Source organism: Tupaia chinensis, unplaced genomic scaffold (genome assembly GCF_000334495.1).
Source record: "Tupaia chinensis unplaced genomic scaffold, TupChi_1.0 Scaffold000256_1, whole genome shotgun sequence".
Lineage (NCBI taxonomy): Eukaryota > Metazoa > Chordata > Mammalia > Scandentia > Tupaiidae > Tupaia > Tupaia belangeri.
This window is the reverse complement of record NW_006159736.1, coordinates 544,038-563,214: the sequence shown is the minus strand read 5'-3', so window position 1 is coordinate 563,214 and position 19,177 is coordinate 544,038. Positions and strand designations below refer to the sequence as shown.

Below are 19,177 nucleotides of genomic sequence, written 5' to 3'. Positions count from 1 at the left end.
TACAAAAAAGGAAACTATGTCTCAGAAAATTTAGTTATTGGGAAGGGATAGAGTTTTTACCTATAACTGTCTTGCCATTTTTCCACTACTCCTTTCAGCCAAAAGAAGTTCCTCACTTCTGGTCTCTTTTTCTTCTTTTTTCTGCCTAGAAAAAGCGCTTCAGTGATCATATTCCATTTAGATTGTATAATAAATAATCCTAACAAAAATTAATAAACCAAATAAATGAGACTGCAATTTTAACTTTATTCACAAGATTGTGGGCTGCTTCAGCTGAATTTGTTAAGGTGCAAACCTAGGTGTTTCTTTATCCAAAGTGGAAGGCAGAGTTATCTGGTCTGCTCTGAGCACTTAAAGATATTAATAGAATTTTGGAGGCAAATGGTTCAACCATTTTATTTGCACAATTTGTATTCCCACTGTTTGTAACAGAGGAGCTTGTTGTTTTAAGATGCAAAGGGTAACAGCATAGTGCTGAAGGAGAAATATGGATGACCAGCATCTGTTTTCACAGATGAACATAGTAAGTTATATTCCAAAAAAATAGCTGTTAACTTTCAGTTCATCATCAGGTATGCGTTCCAGAAATTCAGTCAGCTTCTGGGAAAAATTTAGAGCTTTCATCATTGTTTCACATTTTTAAGTAGATATTTTCTGTTAGAAACAAGTAACACTAGGAATAATCCATTTAGATTGTAACAAATGGTTATGCTTACAAACATTCAATTTCCCAATTTAAATATTTTACTTTCTTTTGAGTTGTTGATGGGTTCAGCAATTTGTTAAAATATTTTTCTTACTTGTTTCTTTAAATTTAAACACAGACTTTTCTTCCTTCTTGACCCCTCTTGAATTGAAAATATTGAGGAGTATTCTTATTTTGTGGCATTGACTCAGAAATTGGAAATATTCATTATTGGACAGGGCTTTGACTGGAATGTCATATCTGAAAATCAATCAGAAAACATGGAACTAAGATGGATCTCAAGTAAGGCAAGGCAACAGAAGCTCTTAGAAAGATGGGCTGGCACCATAAATAGTTCTGCCTGGCAGAGAAGATTAGAGATAATATATGAAAGAATTTATAACATAAAATAACTTGGCCTTTCCAGCCCAGTATTATAACCAGTAGAGACTGCAAAAAAGCAAGCACATCAGAGGATTATCTTGAGAAAGAAAAAGAGACTGATCTTTGCTAGCAGATGGTATATCAGAGAATACTTGGTAGGCAGGGCGGAATTGAGAAGGATTATGTGTGACTCATGTGCTGGGCATTTGCTTTTCAACAATATTCTCAAACATATTTAAAACCGTACTGTTTCTGTCGTTATAGAGTCACAAACAAAATTATAAGAAATATTTCGAACATTATCTTTAAAATTCAGTATTTTGAAATTTTGAAAGTTGTTTATTAGCTGTCAAGAACTATGGAGTAAGACCTAAACTTTTTTGATATGTAAAGTAAATGTTTGTGGAAAAACGTAAAAACAATCAAACAAATCAATAAACACTCCATTTTCACCTCTAGAGAATATTTTAAAAATACTTAATTTTATTTATTATAATTATTATCATTTTAAAATTTGTTATAGGGCACATGCAATCACCAGAGAAAGACCAGGAGAGGGAAAGGTGTGTGTGGGGGGGGGGCGGGAAGAGAAAGAGAGAGCGAGCGAGCTAGCCACCAGGTCCAAACTTGAAGAGCAGGCACCATGTGGGAGTCCAGGGACTTAACCACCTCACCACCTGCTCACCCATCAACTCTAGACTCTTAAGATGCATATGGCAGATGCTTCTGTAATTACTTATGAATAACTATACTTAAATATTTTACATCTTCATTTTGGACACATAAAAAAGACCTAGGCTTCCCTCAGGCATATTCTTTTGGTTTAAATGGTAGTTTCAGAAGCCTTGTAACAAAGTCTAAATTTGAATTCTGGTTCTGCCTCTGTCTTGTAAGAAAACACTTTTGGCAATCCAAGGGCCCTTTTTTAAAAAATTTTTCTCTATTTTTATACTTACCTTTGTTTAACATCCCCATGTGTATTTTATTATACCTAATATCCATATCATAACCTTTTTTTTTTTTTTTGGAGAGTTTTTGGCTATAGGGCATGTTCGCTCGCCAGAAAGACAGAGAGACAGAGAGATAGAAAGCGAGAAATCACTCCCCAGAGGGGATGGCCATGCCACAATCCTTTCTCCTCCATTCTCCTCTTGGGATCCTGGGCACGCATGCACACGTGCCTGGTGTGAGTTTAAGCCACAGTCGACTACATGGGAGTCCAGCGACATAGCCATTACGCTAACTGCTGATCCCGTCATAACCTAGTTTTAGTCTTCTGTGCCTAACTAGATGGTATAAACTACTGCTATTTTTTATTGTGAGTTCCAGGCTTAGCTTGCAATGGTGATTTTACAAACTTTTATGCTTTTAGGTGACGTCACTATGATTTGAAATGTCAGAGAAGATTCACTGTAATTTAAACCTTCTGGTAGTGACGATGGTGGTTTTAAATCATCTACTCTATTTTTCACCTCTACTCAACATATTTCATACATTATCATGCTTAATAAATTGACTCCCTTTGTACCATTTCATATCTAATTACCATCTATTAATGATTGACAAATTATATATTTGGTTAAAATTTAAAATATTTTATTCTTTTTTTTTTTTTTGGAGAGGTTTTCGCTATAGGGCGTTTGCGCTCGCCAGACAGACAGAGAGAGACAGAGAGACCAAAAGCGAGAAATCACCCCCCAGGGGGGATAGCCATGCTGCAGTCCCTTCTCCTCCATTCTTCTCTAGGGATCTTGGGCACGCACGCACACGCGCCCGGCGTGAGTTTTAAGCCACCGGGTCCGGGACGCAAACCACAGTCGACTACATAGGAGTCCAGCGACATAGCCATTAGGCTAACTGCTGGTTCCCAACATATTTTATTCTTGACTCTGCTACATAGTCTCTTGTAGCTGCAGAAAAATATAGACCAGTAGTACTGAATATTTTTTTAAGTAAGTGTGAGCCTATCTTCTTACTTTGGAGTAAGATCTCATCTAAGTTAAAGGGAAACAAAGAAGTTAGCCAAGAAAAGACTTCTAAAATGTAAGGTACAGAAGAAAATGGTGAATGACAACTGGATACAATATAGAAACTTGTCTAACTGAAAAAAAAAAAAAAAAAACTTTCATACTGTCAAATTAAATCCTTACATAAGCAAAAGCCAGAGGAATTCAGGCATTGACTTTTTGAAATGTACATAAGAACTTCACGAGAAGTAATAGAAGGTAGAATTAAAATGACCACATAAAGTAATATAATTTTCAAAGAATTCCAATACTTTCTTCAATTCAGTGAAGATGGTAGGCATGGTGTCCTCACTTCAAAGACAAAGAGACTACATTTGTAGTGACTGATTATCTCATTCCCTTTCACTTCTTTCTTAAGGACAGAAGTGAGCCCAGTGTGTGTTCTTGGAACAACACTGAACTATGATGGTTGGACAAAACAGGCCTTAAGCTCCACCAACACATTAACCTTCCTGTGTGACCTGCTCGAACTGCCTGAGCGCTTGCACCAATGTGCCTGTGACTGCTTCTCCAGGCTGATAAAGACTCCCACTACCTGTGTAATAAAGGTTTTAGCTAGTCTTTGTCTTTCGTTACTGGTAGGTAACCATTAAATCCTGAAAGGTCCCACGTGAGTGGAATGTCTTTTATTACTCATGGTGAGCCCTGTGGATCATATCTGATAGTTGATGCTAATGAGATGATTCAAAATGGGGGTTGGGAGGGTTGGCCATGGCAGAATAGACTGACTGTGAGATTATAGAGGATTTGAGCTTTGGCTCATGTGACACTAGTCAAACCTTAAGGATAGGAGGATATTGAGATGACTGGATCATAATTAAACTTCTGGACATTGAGGCTCATGTGGGTTTCCTTGGTTGATGATACTTTCCATATTTTAATTACACTGAAGCTCTAGGAATATAATTTGACCACAATATGTTTGAAACTTGATATCTGGGATCCTTTTTCCCTTTGACTGGTTCTAATTTGTACTGTTTGCTACAAACTATAACTCTTAGTACAGTGCTTTCCTTAATATTGTGAATTATAACAATTATCCAACCTGAGGAGGTAATGAAAATCCTTAAATTTGCAGCAAGTTGATTACAAGTGAGAATGGCCCGGAGTTTCACAAACTTGTATTAGTGTGTAAAGTGAGGACTGTTTTATGGACATTGTATCCTTAACTTGTAAAGTTTGGCTTAACTATAATTACTCATCACCTCTATTTGTTATCCTAATATTCTCAGTACTGTAAATCCTAGCCTTTTGCTCATGACTGGTCCATTCTGTGCCAGAATTCTGAAGACCAAAAGTCCTCTGGGGTGTCTATTGCCTGCTGCTATACTTCCCCGAGCATGAAGGGACTTTTACTGGGATCTTCCTTCACAGGCTCTAGAAACTGACCTAACTATTCTAGTAGAACTATATTCTAGTAGAAATATATATATATACATACATACATACATATATATATACACACATACACATGTATATATATACACACATACATGTACATATACATGTGTATGTAATTGATATATAAACGCACAAATACACATATGCATATATCATTCCCCACTTAATTACTCAATATAGTATAGCATATTTGATAAATAAGAGTAGCAGATTTATTTCAGAACAATGTATATTAGTCTTTTCTTTGTGTTCATCCATTTCCTCTTTAATAAACATAAAAATCTCTCTAAACTCTGCCTAAGGTAATATATCCCTTGGTTATTTTTTTTCCTAGCTGGTTTACTTCCATGTAGGCAAGAAAGTTTTTTCTTTGGGTATATATTTTATATTCTGCACTTTGTGTTTTACAAATGGTTCCTTTTTCTAAATTCTAAATATAAACCCATATCATGTTGAATATGCGCTTTTGTACATGATCTGTTCACCCCAGGATTCTCAATATAAATCACTCATGTCTCCTCTCCCTCTTAGTTAAAATGATTGTGCTATTAACTCAGCAGAAGAGAAAGTGATAAAAGAATGTTCCTATGGCTTGTTATATTGTCTTCCCAAGAGAAGTGTTAAGATACATGTGGACTATAATTTTTTGTGGGCTCTATCTGTTGAGTAAATTTTAGAGAAAGTCAAGGTTGAGATTTAACTGTTCAATATACAATTGTTCAAAAAGACAGTAAGATATATTTCCTACTACTTAAACTTAGTTGTTTTTTTTTAGGTGGATTTAAAATGCTAGGTTCTATAACACAATGTTTGCTTACAAAATACTCAGTGATATAAAAGTAGCCTGCACATAAATTTTGTTTACCTTCAAGAATGGAAATAACTAGCACAGGTTTTCTGTTCATCTTTTCCGGAGTCATGGAAAACAGATATTGAAAGGGTAAAGTATGTTTTAAGAATAAATTTACTTAACTATAATGAAAGGAATTATGAAAAAAATTATTAAAAGATAGGTGTTACATATTAAGATCATGGGCAGCGTTGGCAGGTGGTGTGGTGATTAAAGGTGCTAGATTCCCACGTGGCCAATCACAGTTAGAGTCCTGGATCTGGCGGCTTCCTTTCTTGCTTTTCTTTTCTCTTTCTCTGTCTCTCTTTGCTCAAATTAAAAAATAATAATAACAAATGAAAATAAGTAAATGAATAACTCTTTTTCTTTTTTAGGAGAGGTTTTTGCTATAAGGCATGTGTGCTCATCAGAAAGACAAAAAGAAAGATTGACAGAAAGTGAGAAATCACCTCCCCGGGGAGATGGCTACTCCACAATCCCTTCTCCTCCATTCTCCTCTCGGGATCTTGGTCATGCACGCACATGCACTGGCGTGAATTTAAGTGACTAGGTCCGGGACTTGAACTACAGTTGACTACATGGGAGTCCAGCGGCGTAGCATTATGCCATCTGCTGGTCCAATAAATAAATAAATAAATAATCTCCAACTACATATAGAAATATTTGAATGTAAAATTTTATTTATTTAAAAGCAATTTCTTTGCAATATGTTCTCTCTGTTCCTTGGAAATAAATTTCTACAAATTTAATTTTAAGCATTGTTTGTGAATTTTATTTTCTTTCTATTATTACCATATAAAAGTAAACAAAAGGCTAGCAGATGGCACAATGGTCACGATGCTAGACTCCTGCATAGTCAACTACAGTTCAAGTCCCAGAGCTGGCAGCTTAAAACTCACACTGGATGCAGATGTATGCATGCCCAAAGTCGTGAGAAGAGAATAAAGGAGAAGGGATTGTGGCATGGCCATCTCCCTTAGCGGGTGATTTCTCACATTTTGCCTCTTTCTCTGTCTTTTCAATAAGTACATGCCTTGTAGCAAAAATCTCTCTCTCAAAAAAAAAGTAAGCAAATAACATTTTTTTGGGGGGGAGAGGTTTTTGCTATAGGACATGTGTACTCGCCAGACAGACAGAGACAGAGAGACAGCGAGAAATCACCCCCTGGGGGGATGGCCACACCGCAATCCCTTCTCCTCCATTCTCCTCTCGGGATCTTGGACATGCACGCACACACGCCTGGCATGAGTTTAAGCTGCCAGGTCTGGGACGCGAACTGCAGTTGACTACATGGGAGTCCAGCAACATAGCCATTACACTAATTGCTGGTCCCTAGTCTCAATAATTTTTTAAAAAAAGATCATGGAGTACTTTTTATTGTGTCCCCATGTATGAGTCTCTCTAAAATATATTATCAAACTTAGCTTACTGTAGAACTACACGGGAAGCTTTTAAATAATCCTGACGGCCAGTTTTCATCTCCAAACATTGTCACAGAACTCTTCTGGGGTAGAAACTGGACACTGGTATTTTTCAAAGCTTATCAGATGATTTTTAAATGTGTAATTAGTGTCAGTAATAATTTCTAAAATATGTAAAAGGAGGGTGCAGATTTGCTCAAAACTATTGAATTCAGGCATGCATCATTCAAAACAAAATTGAAATTGCAGATACTTCTAAAATTAGCAATACAAGCAGTAAAGTAGTGGTACGCTACTCTTTCTAATTGTTTCTTGCCTGGGCAACATGATCTGCATTTATTATCAAGACTAATTGAATTAGATATTCATCTCATTGCAACCTCTGAAATGGTAAAAAAGAGATAGCTACTTTTAGAATTAATTATATGACTGGATTTTAAAATGCTTTAGATGCACAATTTCACTAAGCCTTCTTTCAACTAAAATTTAAAACTTTATATTAAGAATTAAATAAATCAGTGCCATTTTTCTCCAAAGTCTATCATATAACAACTTCAATATTAATAAATCCTAGAAAAATTATTTGCATATATTATTTTTAAATGACTAACTCATTCTTGCCAATATTAAAAAATATAATTTTCATTTGTAAAATCAATTTCAAATTTATACCTCCATTTACTATTAAAAATAGACAGTCTTTGTTCTTGAATCACATGGTCGGCATGAATGCCAGTTGGCTTCATATTCTTTTGCTGTTTTCACAGATTAATCAATGCAGAGCTTATTTTCACACTGGGATAATTATCATTCTAGCTCCTCAACTCAGAATGAATATGTTCGTGTTCTGCAATTGACTTGAAGTGAGGCACTCAAATGTGCTAGAATATGGCACAAAAATTCTTTTTGCTTTCATTCACTTCAAGACAGTGTATTAATATTATTCTCTTTGCTTCCACACAGCTGTCATCTAAAATGCCACTAAAGAATGGATGTATAATTAGCTCTTCAGTTCATACATTAAAAACATTTTAATAAACAGCTCTTTTTTTTTTGAGAAGTGACTATTGCTGTCCATTCTAAGCTGTCAGTGTCAGAGAATTTAGAGGGTGTTTCTTCCCCAAAGCTTTGCTTAGCCACACTAAGGCATACACTGTATTTAAAATGAACTTTTATTGAATTATGTACTATTCAGACTTATCCAAAATAGTTATAATGGCTAAAACAAATTAGGGAATATTGTTTAAATGATGAAATTGATTTGGAATTTCTGTAAGTCAAATATTTATGCTCCAAAAATAAGTCAAAGTTGTCTGGAATGTAATATTCAAATATTAACTTAATAATGATCCACTTAAGTAATTTAAGATTATATACTGACATTATTAGATATTTTTAGGTAGTGTTTATGATAAATCAGATAATTTTGTTGTGTATTAAGATAGTTTAAATATTTACTATTAAATTATCTGGGAATATTTTGAATAATTTAATTGTGATAAAATCCTACAGAATATACGATTTTCTGCAAGTCCACATATCACGTCATCAGAAAAGTCACTGCACATTTGTGCATAGAAAAAGAGAAAAATATTGGGTCATTGGAAATGTCATGATGCATTTTTACATAGAAAATCAGAAAAATACATCATGACTTTTCTGATGACTTAATATTGCTTACTTCAGCAATGAGAAATGGGTTCCAAAGAGATACATACAACTTCAATCTGGTAATATGCAAAATACAATGAATGAAGATGCATAATGAAATATCATACTGAAGGATTTTTATTTCAGCTGGTTTATTTCAATTCATCGCTGAAGGAAGCCTAAATGAGAAATTCTGTCTGTGTGTCTTTTGAATGCAAGACCCTGTTATTGTGAAGAGCTCTCCTTCTTTCTCTCCCAGTAGCCCCACATGAGAGGAAGAGTCCTGGGACAACTGATTGTGAGGTCCCTCTCAAAACTGTCCAAGTCAATAGACCCAGAATTGCAGCTAATTATTTTTATAAAAACACAGACATTCCATTGGAATGTGTATGTGTTCCCTCATATACCCAAAATGTAACAGAGAGACACTTGCTAATTCAGAATGGAAGTGAACAAGTAAGTGGAGATACAAGAATTACGATTTGGATATACCTTTACTAATTTTAAAAATTGTGCACAGTTCAATAAAGATAAGCAATAAGTGACTATTAGTTACTATGTGAAGTACAGAAAATTAATGAAAAGATATCAATGTATATTTGACTTGAATGGGTCCTCAAATCACTACTCTACATGTCTATTTGAATTTTATCATTTGCTCATTTGGATATCATCAGATAAACAACTATCACCAATTACTTAATACCTAATATCCACATCTGAGTACACACAGGCATAGTACTGTGATTGGGTTTCTTGGTTCTGATGTTGAGCTCTTTCTATTTCTTGTCATTTTATCTGGAACTTGCTCTACTGTCTAGACAGGGTATAAGATTGCAAGGATTCTCATAATTTAAATCTGATCATCATGTGATTGACATGTAAATACTTTATTTTCTGGTTATGCAGAAAATGAACACATTAATGGTTAATTCTAATTCAATTCCACATTTTGTCAAGGCATTACCCTAATGATTGAGAAGTTAAAAAAAAATCTTCTATAATTTATGATAAGAAAATCTTAAAGAAATTTTAATAAAACAGCCTAAGCAGTATTCTATTGCTCTCTTATTTATTTATTTTAAAAGTTATTTTGCCAGAAGGTACACGCACTTGCTAGACAGAGAAAGAGAGAGACAAAGAGAGGCAAGAGAAAGTAAAAAAGCACTCCCCCATGGGGAATGGTTATGTCATAATCTCTTCTCCATTTCTCCCTCCTTTCAGGATTTTGGACTTGCACACATGCCCAGTGTGCTTTGCAAGCCACCAGGTTGGGACTTGAACTGCACAGTTAGCCATGTGGAATCCAGCTGCCTTAACCATCATGCCACCAGCTAACTCATGTCCTCTTTTTAAATACAAAATAAATATATTGCTGATTGACAAATATATAACAGAAAGTAAAGTATATATAGTAGTATAATTTGGCATAATTCAAATTTCTTGTTTTAGTTACTCATATTTTTATAATTTATGTATTTACAAAAATTTTAGAGAGGTTTTTGCTAGAGGGCATGTGCACTTGCCAGAGAGACATAGACAGAAAGTGAGAAATCACCCCCCAGAGGCAATAGCCAAGCTGCAATCCCATCTTCTCCATTCTCCTCTCGCAATTTTGGGCCCACATACACATGAGCCGGGTACGAGTTTTAAGCTGCTGAGTCTGGTACTCAAACCACGGTTGATACATAGGAGTTTAGCAATATAACCATTATACCATCTGCTGGTCCCTGTATGTATATTATTTTTAGGGTAAAAAAATTACTTATTTTTTAGGTAAAAAAGTAAAGAATGAATAAATTTAGTAGCATTGTTTGAAGTCATTTAAATTTCTTTCTTTCTATTTTAATTTAAATTTATTAAATTTATATTTTATATTTTCTATAATATACATATGTTATTTTTAGAGGAAAAAATGACTTTTTTTTTTGGAGAGGTTTTTGCTATAGGGTACATGCACTCGCCAGAAAGACAGAGAGAGACAGAGAGATAGAAAGCGAGAAATCCCCCACAGGGAGATGGGCATGCCGCAATCCCTTCTCCTCCATTTTCCTCTTGAGATCTTGGGCATGCACGCACATGCGCCTGGTGTGAGTTTAAGCCACCAGGTCCAGGACTTGAACCGCAGTCAACTACATGGGAGTTCACCGACACAGCTAACTGCTGGTCCCAAGAAAAAATTCCTTATTTTTAAAATTCAATCAGACCTATGTATCGGCTTAGATTTCTGAACATCTGTGGTAAAATGAACTTCATTTATTTACTGTTTAAAACATAGGTGGTCTGTTTTCAAAGTTTATCAATCCTTCTCCTGTGGCCCAACATGTACCACAAATGGTCCACAGTTAGCCTGGGGGACTGTGGGGCTGAGGGTTGGGCTGTGGGCTACTGAAACCCTAGCTCAGGAACAGCCTCCTTCCTCAACTCCAGTGTGCTACACACATAGTACTGTTTTCTAGGAGATCTGCACCATGAAAAAGGTTGCCACATAGTGGTTATATTTCTTTGCCTTAAGACCCTAGAATGTCACCCTGACTCCCCCAAAAATATGAAATTGAATTCTCTCTTGAATTACTATCCTTCTGATATGAAAATCCAGAAGCATTTCCCAAACTATAATGCAGAGAGGATTGACCTATCAACATTTCTGAAGAGTAAAGACACCTGGAATGTGAGGTCTATTCTTGAACTAATGCTTATTTAACAATAAAAAAATGGCAACGAATTCTCACGACCAAAGAAAAGATCATGGCTTTACAAAGTCAATTTTTATGCATATCTACATCTAGTCTTTCTACATTGATAATACGGCCAATTTGGCTAAAATTTTAGTTAGTAAAATAGGTATAAGTAAATGAAAATATCTTCCTTTCTCTGCCCAGTCAAATCTCTTTCAACATTTTCTAAATTCGTTCTTATGAGGAATTTTTTGACTGCTTCTATATGCAGGGAAGTGCTTATTGGGAAATTATAATTTAACACAGAATGAAAGCTGAGCATATAGGCAAGTGGAGTTTATAATGGGAAATGGATTGGCCGGCCGGCCAGCCTGCCTCCCTCCTTCCCTCCCTCCCTCCCTCCTTTCCTTCCTTTCTTCTTCCTTCCCTCCCTCCCTTCTCTCCCTCTCTCTCTCTCTCTCTCTCTCTCTCTTTCTTACAAGACTTTCCTGCAGCGGGAGAATCAGATAACCAAGAAAGAACAGTGTAAGGCCCACGGGTATATAATGATTAGTTCTTCTTACCATGACCTATGCATCTACATTAGTTTTGAGAAGTAACAGTTTGTGTTCACACACTTTTCTCTATGGCTATGAAATTAATATGTAAATAACTGAGAAATGAAATTTCATCTTGTATAACAACCAACCTGTTAGATATCATCAAAATCCTCCCTGTCTTTGATACCAGTGCATGTAATTCTGTAAAGTAAATCTCATTAAGTGTGATTTTCCTTAAATTGATGTGTGAAGTATGAAAGAATGACTGTATTTTGCAATGAAAATTCAATTTCAAAAATTATTTATAAATAACGTTTTTAACTAGAATGTAAGCTTTAAGAGATTGTTCACTGCAGTGTCTCCAGGATCAAGAATAATAGCTTATGCAAGTTAGGCATTACATAAATGTTAAATGGGTGATGTTCTCTGACCTTGCATAGAATTATTAAATCACATGTTTTAGAATCTGGCGCAGGTTTTTATATGTAGCTATAAGTTTCTCAACAGTAAACAGCAGGAACAGAAAAGGGCAATATTTATCTTGTACATCATTATTCCCAGAGACAAGTGATTCCTATAGACAACAAGTCAAATGAATTAAGAAAGGCTAAAATTGTGTCTTATATATCTATCATCTTCAGTAATTAATTGCATGAGGTATGTGGCCTGATGCCTACATGATTAAGAATGTGCTTGGAACAAGGTTGCCATGTTGATTTCAAGGAAGGCTGAAGAGAGAGTGTAGATGCTCGTGGGTGCTGGCAATCTTACTCAGCCTGGCTGGCTCCTCATGTGATTTTGAGGAAGACACAGGTTTTGCATGCTAGTGTTCTTATTAAATACCTTGTGATGCCTTTGACCCTTTTTCCCAGTGAGTGAAAAATACATAAAGAACAAAATTAATGCTCTACTTTCTAAAGCAGCTTCCCAACTGAGCCAGACCTGTGTAAATTTGTCCATCACCTATTTTTCTGTGAAATGATTTCTGAAAATATGTTTAATTGTTTTGGAGAATATTTCCACTTTTTTTCCTTTTTTTTTTTTTTTTTTTACAATGACAAAAGATTAGGTCAATTTGATGCTAGAGAAGCTGTGATTTGGGAAGAAGTGAGGGTGGTGGTCATTTTGGATTAATTTTTATTTTTTTCCCTGTAAATTAGTAGAAAAGACCTCTCTCACCTTAGGATAGTACAACAGCAGTTGGCAGGGGTTAGAGAAATCTTACTAATTTGAACACCGTTTCTTTTGACACATTCAGGTTTAAAGTATCAGATCCTGTGTTTTCTGTCCCCCAGGGTCCACTGAATTCTGATGCTGCCTTCCGACAAAGAAACTCAAGACAATTAGACATGCTTGAATTCACACTATTGCTCTGTCACCTGCTAATTGTTGAAATGAGCCTTAGTTCCTCCTCTGTAAAATGCAAATGACAATGTCAGTTTGTTCCTTACAGAACTCTAATGGGGATTAGATTATATAGACACACATATAATTTCTAATCAGGATTATTTCCATAATCTCTAAACCTCATTATACATTGCTTAGTACAACACCATAATAAGTACTCCATTTGTGGTAGCACCAATGAGTACTCTTTTTTAATTACTATTTATGCATTCAATCACTATACATCATTTATATTGTAAAGAGAATTTACCCACCATGAAATAGACCTCAGACCAGTCCAGTTGGAGAATACTGTACACGTCATCATCAACAGGTAATAAACAATTTCTGTGTCCTAACAAATGTCTTACCTCTCTATTTTTTGCCTCAAATTTCCTTCCCTACTCTCTTCCCCTTTCCCACTCCCCTTCCACTTTGAACAATATTCTAACTACTGATGAGAATATAAAAACAGGATGTGAGAGTGCTAGCAGGTGGCATAGTGGTTAAGGCACTGGACTCCCACATGGGTAATTGCAGTTCAAGTCCCAGACCTGGCAACTTGACCTTCATGTCAGGCACATGTGTGTGCATGCCCAAAATCCCAGGAGGAGAATGGAGGATAAGGGATTGTGGCATGGTCATCCCTCTTGGGGGATTATTTCTTACTTTCTCTCCGTGTGTCTCTCTGGTGAGTATACACACCCTATAGTAAAAATCTCTCTAGGAAACAACAAAACAAAACACAGAACTTGAGCCTCACCACTCTATTTTCACATTGATTTCATCTCTGTTCTTCAGTTTGCTCGTAAAAATGTAGATGAAATGCTTGGTATTTCAATTTGTTATAAAGAATTGAATGAGAATGATATCTAAGTTATAAGCTCATCACTGGCAATGGGTGTGGATGGTCTGGTTTTTTTTTTTTTTTCTCTTACTCATAGGCTCAGTTTTGTGACTTTCCTCTCAGGGAAGTTACTCAGTTTATGATACTGGTTCCAGGCATATATCCTCTTCTTTCCTTCAGACACTTGGGCCTTCCCTTGTCCATCCTAATGCAGCACTGAAGCTTCTTCATATGGAGCCCAAAATACACAGATAACATTCATCATGTCCTTTAGTGCTCCCATCAAAGGAACAGAGTGACCTTGGTATTATTCTAATAAAAATCTAAGGCTGTAAACACTTAAATGAGTGTCCTTTTGCAAAGTAATTAGTTGGTGTTGCTGTTTATGTATTTTAAAAAACCAGAAACTATCACTTCAAAATGATGTACTATATGGGCACTCAGAGGCCCTCAATAAATCTTTCATTGAATAGAATTATGATTCATTTTAAGTAGTATCTTAATTAAAGAATACATTTTGAATTTAAATAGTTTTATAGATTGATGTGCTTACTATAAATCCTCATAAGTCAAATATTACTTGAGCTATGCAAGCTAGAAAAATAACTTGAATTCGAATAATCTCTACCCTTAAGAGTTTTTACACATTTTCAATGTAAATGACTCTAATCTTTGTGAAAGCAGAAAAGACGCGATATCATTGCCAAATCATTAAGTCAGAAAATGGACGCTGTGAAACATCTAAGGCACTATTCAGAGGGTTCATTGTTGTTGTTAAAAATGATCTATTACTGTGATTAATTGCTTTTGAAATTTTGATCAAAATCGATCTGCCCAATTTTCTAGCATGGGCCGTGTAAGCCAAATCTCACTCTGGAATTACATAAATCAATTTAGTCTGGACTTCTGTAAGAAATGGGGGGGAGAAAGATAGAAGCAATTTCTGAGTTGTCATTGACTGATGGCTGTTCTGATTTCACAGTTTTAGTAAAGAAAAGGTCTTACCGTAGCTGTCATAGGCATCCTCACTTACTCCATGACCGTAGTCATAGTATTCAGGAACACTGCAACAGATTTAGACAGCAATCAATGTCACTGTAATTGGGGGGGATCAACCCAGAAACTCATATGGAATCTGAAGGCAAAATGTGTGCTAAGGTAATAGCCAAAGAACCTCTAGACAGAAAACACATTCCAAAAGGAGAATTCAGTAAGAAAAATACAGGTTATTGACAAGGAGTGTGATGATCTTTTCATGCCACCTCAGTACTTCTTCATCTCTATCTTCCAATTTGAAAACTCAAATTTTCCCTAAATTGCAAGTATAATATTTCAACATTTGTCCAGAAGAGAGTTATAAAAGGTCTATTTCCAAGAAAAAGTGCTAGGATGATCACAATCTGGTCAGCCATGTATGACTTTTAATGCTGTTATTTTAAGAAATATGCATCTGTTTTTTCACTTCTAAACAAAAACTATATTTATACTTCCCTCTGTTCCTTCCACAGCATGTCTGTGTACTTCTCACGTATATGGGAGCCATAACTTTTCACTCAGTATTTCACTAGCTGTTTACAGATTTTATAATTTGTCATAAAGGAGTTTTTCCACCATTTCTTACTCAAAGGACAATTATTTCCACTCCCTCCTCTGAATTGTCCTTAGTTTGTCCTGCAACACAAGTTTTCCCCTTAAGGAATCATTCTTGTTCACTTCCACACTTCTTATAAACCTCCAATCCTTTAAAGCCCTCTCACCCGCATACCGTCTAGCAACTTTCCTTTTCTCCATCCCTTCACAGCAAAATGTTTTGAAGAGGTTCTACTCATTCTTTTCACGGGCTCGCCCTCCATATGTTTCTGGACATACAATCAGGCTGTAGTTCTCACAGTTTTATTGAAATAACTCTCATCAAAATCCTGACATTTTCAAACTCAGTGGTCAAAACTTGGTTTTCACTTTCTTTGGTATCATTTAATATGGCTGGGCCTTTCTTGCTCCTTCAAACACTTCACTTGTTTCTGAGATGTCCTTTCTCATGAATTCCTTAAGGAGTTAACTCCATTTTTTTCAAGTCTGAATGAAGGCTTTTTTTCCTACCACTTACTCCTAGAGACCACTGGACATCAGTTATGAGAACTTTTCTTTTTTCTCCTCACACTCATCCCCTAGACAATCTCATCTCATCCCATGGCTCCAGATAATCTGTACTCTGAAGACCCCCAAATTTTATCTCCTATCCTATGGCTCCAGATAATCTGTTCTCTGAAGACCCCCAAATTTTATCTCCTACCCTTGGCACCTCCCCTCTGGCCTCATCTCATGTATCCCACTGATTAGAATATATTTCCATTTGGATGGTAAATGTAACACATCTAAATACAAGACATTTTATTTTCTTTCTATCTTAGACCTGTTCCTTTTGCACTTTTCTCATGTTTACCAGTAACATCTTAAGTAGTACTAATCATGCCAAAAACCATAAAGTCATCTCCTTTCTCTGACATTGAATATTCAACAAACAGCCAATTTTACTTCTGTAGTTACAAAATATACCTAAAATCTGAACACATCCAAACATCTCTACAGCTGTGACTAGAGATAAGTTTATTACTATCTCTCAATAACAATATCCTTCCAACTGATCTCTCTGTTCTGTTTGCTCAGTTTTTAGTTTTCCCATAGCAGTCACAATCGTTCTTTTACAATTAAGTTAGAGTATATTAGTTTTTTACTCAAAATCCATCAATAGTTTCTTATATCTTTTAAGAAAAAAGAATAAAAATTTTAACTTTGCCTGCACAATTTAATATTTCTCATGCCTCATCTTTTTTACTTTCCCCCTTGCTCACTCTAGTTAAGGCACATTGAGCTCTTACACATTAATTACAGACATAATACAGTAGTCCTCCCTTATCTACAGTTTCCCATTCCATGGTTTGTTAACTATAGTCAACAAAAATCTTAAAATATTAAATGGAAAATTCCAGAGATAAAAAAGTTAGTAAGTTGTTTTTTTTTTTTTTTTTTTTTTTTTTTGCCATAGTGCATGTGGGCTTAATAGCCCAGAGAGAGACAGAGAGATACAGAGATAGGGAAAGTGAAACCCCACCCCACCCCCCCAGGTTGATGGCCACACTGTAATCCCTTCTCCTCCACTTTCCTGTCAGGATCTTCGGCACTCATACACACATATCTGGTGTGACTTTCAAGCCACTGGATCCAGGACTTGAACCATGGTCATCCAGCCACCTTAACCACCATACTACCTGCTGGCCCAAATTCATGTTCTAAACTGAATGCCACTCTGAGTAGCATGATGAAATCTTCTAGTGTCCCACTCTCTCTTATCCAGGATGTGAAGCATTGCCTAGCCCAGTAGATCCATGCTGCATGTGCTACCTGCCCATTAGTCAGTCAGTAAACCATTTGGTTATCAGACTAAAAATCACACTCCCCTGGGGGGGGGGGGGGGGGGGGGGGGGGGGCCGCCACTGGTACTATCTGCAGATCCAGGCATCCAGTGGTTGGCTCGGAACATAAACCCCATGGATAAGGGATACCTACTGTGTAATCTCAGGACCTTTGTATGTACCATTTCCACTGCCTGGAACATGTTTTTCCTTAATGTCCAGTTGTCCCTTCTCTCATTCTTTCAGCACTCACTCAAATGTCACTAAAGGGAGGCTTCCCTGATCCATCTTCTTAAACTAGTACTCACCATGTTACCTTGCTTTTGTTTAATCTAGAATTTATCAGTCACCACTGTACATATTACATAAACAAACTCACAAACTGCTTCTGTATTCCAATATTCCAAAAGCAAAGGATAATAAGTGTTGCCCAAAGATGTCTTTACATTTTACTATTAGATTTTGCTACCACGTATGATCCTTAGAACAATCTTCAGGCCCCCAAACAAGCAACAGTAGGAAGTCATAGGACACTGCAAAGGTTGTGGAGTCCTCAATGAGGACATACTGTACCATACCCAATTCGGATATGGCCATGGCTAAGTCCATTTATCCAGTAGAATAGAAAAGAACCTTTAAGGAACTCTGGCTTAACTCCCAGAAAAGAGAACCAAGGTTTCTAGATGCACTAATCAAAACACTTATTTCACTGCTATTGCATAGTGTTTTTTCATCTCTGCTTAGGAAGATTTTGTAACTGTTATTGTCCACTGAGTTTTCATTGTTTTCCTAATGGCAGTTTCTATAGCAGTTAGGCAGTTCCTTTTTGATCATTTTATGTTGGGTCTTCCATATGGAAAGGAGGATTGAGAGAAGGAAAGAAAATCTGTTAGTGAATTTTACATTGCCAAACTTCAAAGAACTACTTCAAGATCTCCTGTAGAGGTCTACATATTTCTGAGAGATCCTGGATGCAGTCATTGGAATTAAATTAGTATTTTTCTTTGTTAGGGAGAAGGTATGTATGTTTGTATGTTTTTTCTAATTGGAAGAAGAATTTTCACTCACAACTGGATAACTAGAGGGTTGGCTTACAAGAGACTCCAAAATAAATTTCTCTTTTTTTCCAATAAGAGACACTGGTCAGCTCAAGATGACATTCTCTAGTCTCCCTTACATTTGACTGTAGCAATGTGTCAAGTAGTGTTACAGATTCTCTACAACTTTCATAAAAATAATTTTTAGGTCAGATGCTTGTAGGGAAGTTAAGTTGGCTGTTCCTCCATGGCTACCTACACTGTTTCAGTCCCAGAACTGAAGGCTTGAAAAACAGGCCACATGTATGTGCTTAAAATACCGAAAGGAGGGAGAAATGGAGAAGGGATTGTGATGTGACCTTTCCCAATGGAGGAGGCTTTGTTGATCTCCTTCTTTCTCTCTGTCTTTCTGTCTCTCTCTGTGGAGCTCATGAGTCATCCAGCAAATTAAAAAATAAAATAAAAGTAATTTCCTTGTCTCCTACTTTTCACGAAACTGGCTAGAAATGGCCATGACCAGAGCCACCATGGAAGACTTATGTTAACAATGACATTCCACTTAGCATGGATCCCAAATGGTGCCATGGCACAGAGCTCACTTACCTGCCCTAGTCTGTGTAAGAGAAATAAATGTTTCTCTTGTCTGAGCCACTGCATTGAGTGATCTTTCTATGAAAGCTTTGCTTATACCCCAAGTAATATAGTTAATAATTAAAACAGTAATTTGAAGATTAGTAGAGATTGAATAAATATTTGCTGAATGAATAAATAAATGATTGAACAAAAAGAAGTCAAAGAAGAGATCATTGTAGCCAGCCACATGACCTAGTGTTTAAGGGAACAACTAACTGGATCCTGC

General features: G+C 36.2%; 1 protein-coding gene across 1 annotated transcript in view; it reads right to left on the bottom strand.

Annotated features, from left to right (window-relative positions):
* Window positions 1–19,177, bottom strand: part of KHDRBS2 (KH RNA binding domain containing, signal transduction associated 2) — a 528,464-nt gene that overhangs the window by 7,783 nt on the left and 501,504 nt on the right. Inside the window, exon 8 of the mRNA XM_006149188.1 lies at window positions 14,874–14,932. Within this exon, the coding sequence (XP_006149250.1) occupies window positions 14,874–14,932 (59 nt within the window). The remainder of the gene's footprint in view (window positions 1–14,873; window positions 14,933–19,177) is intronic.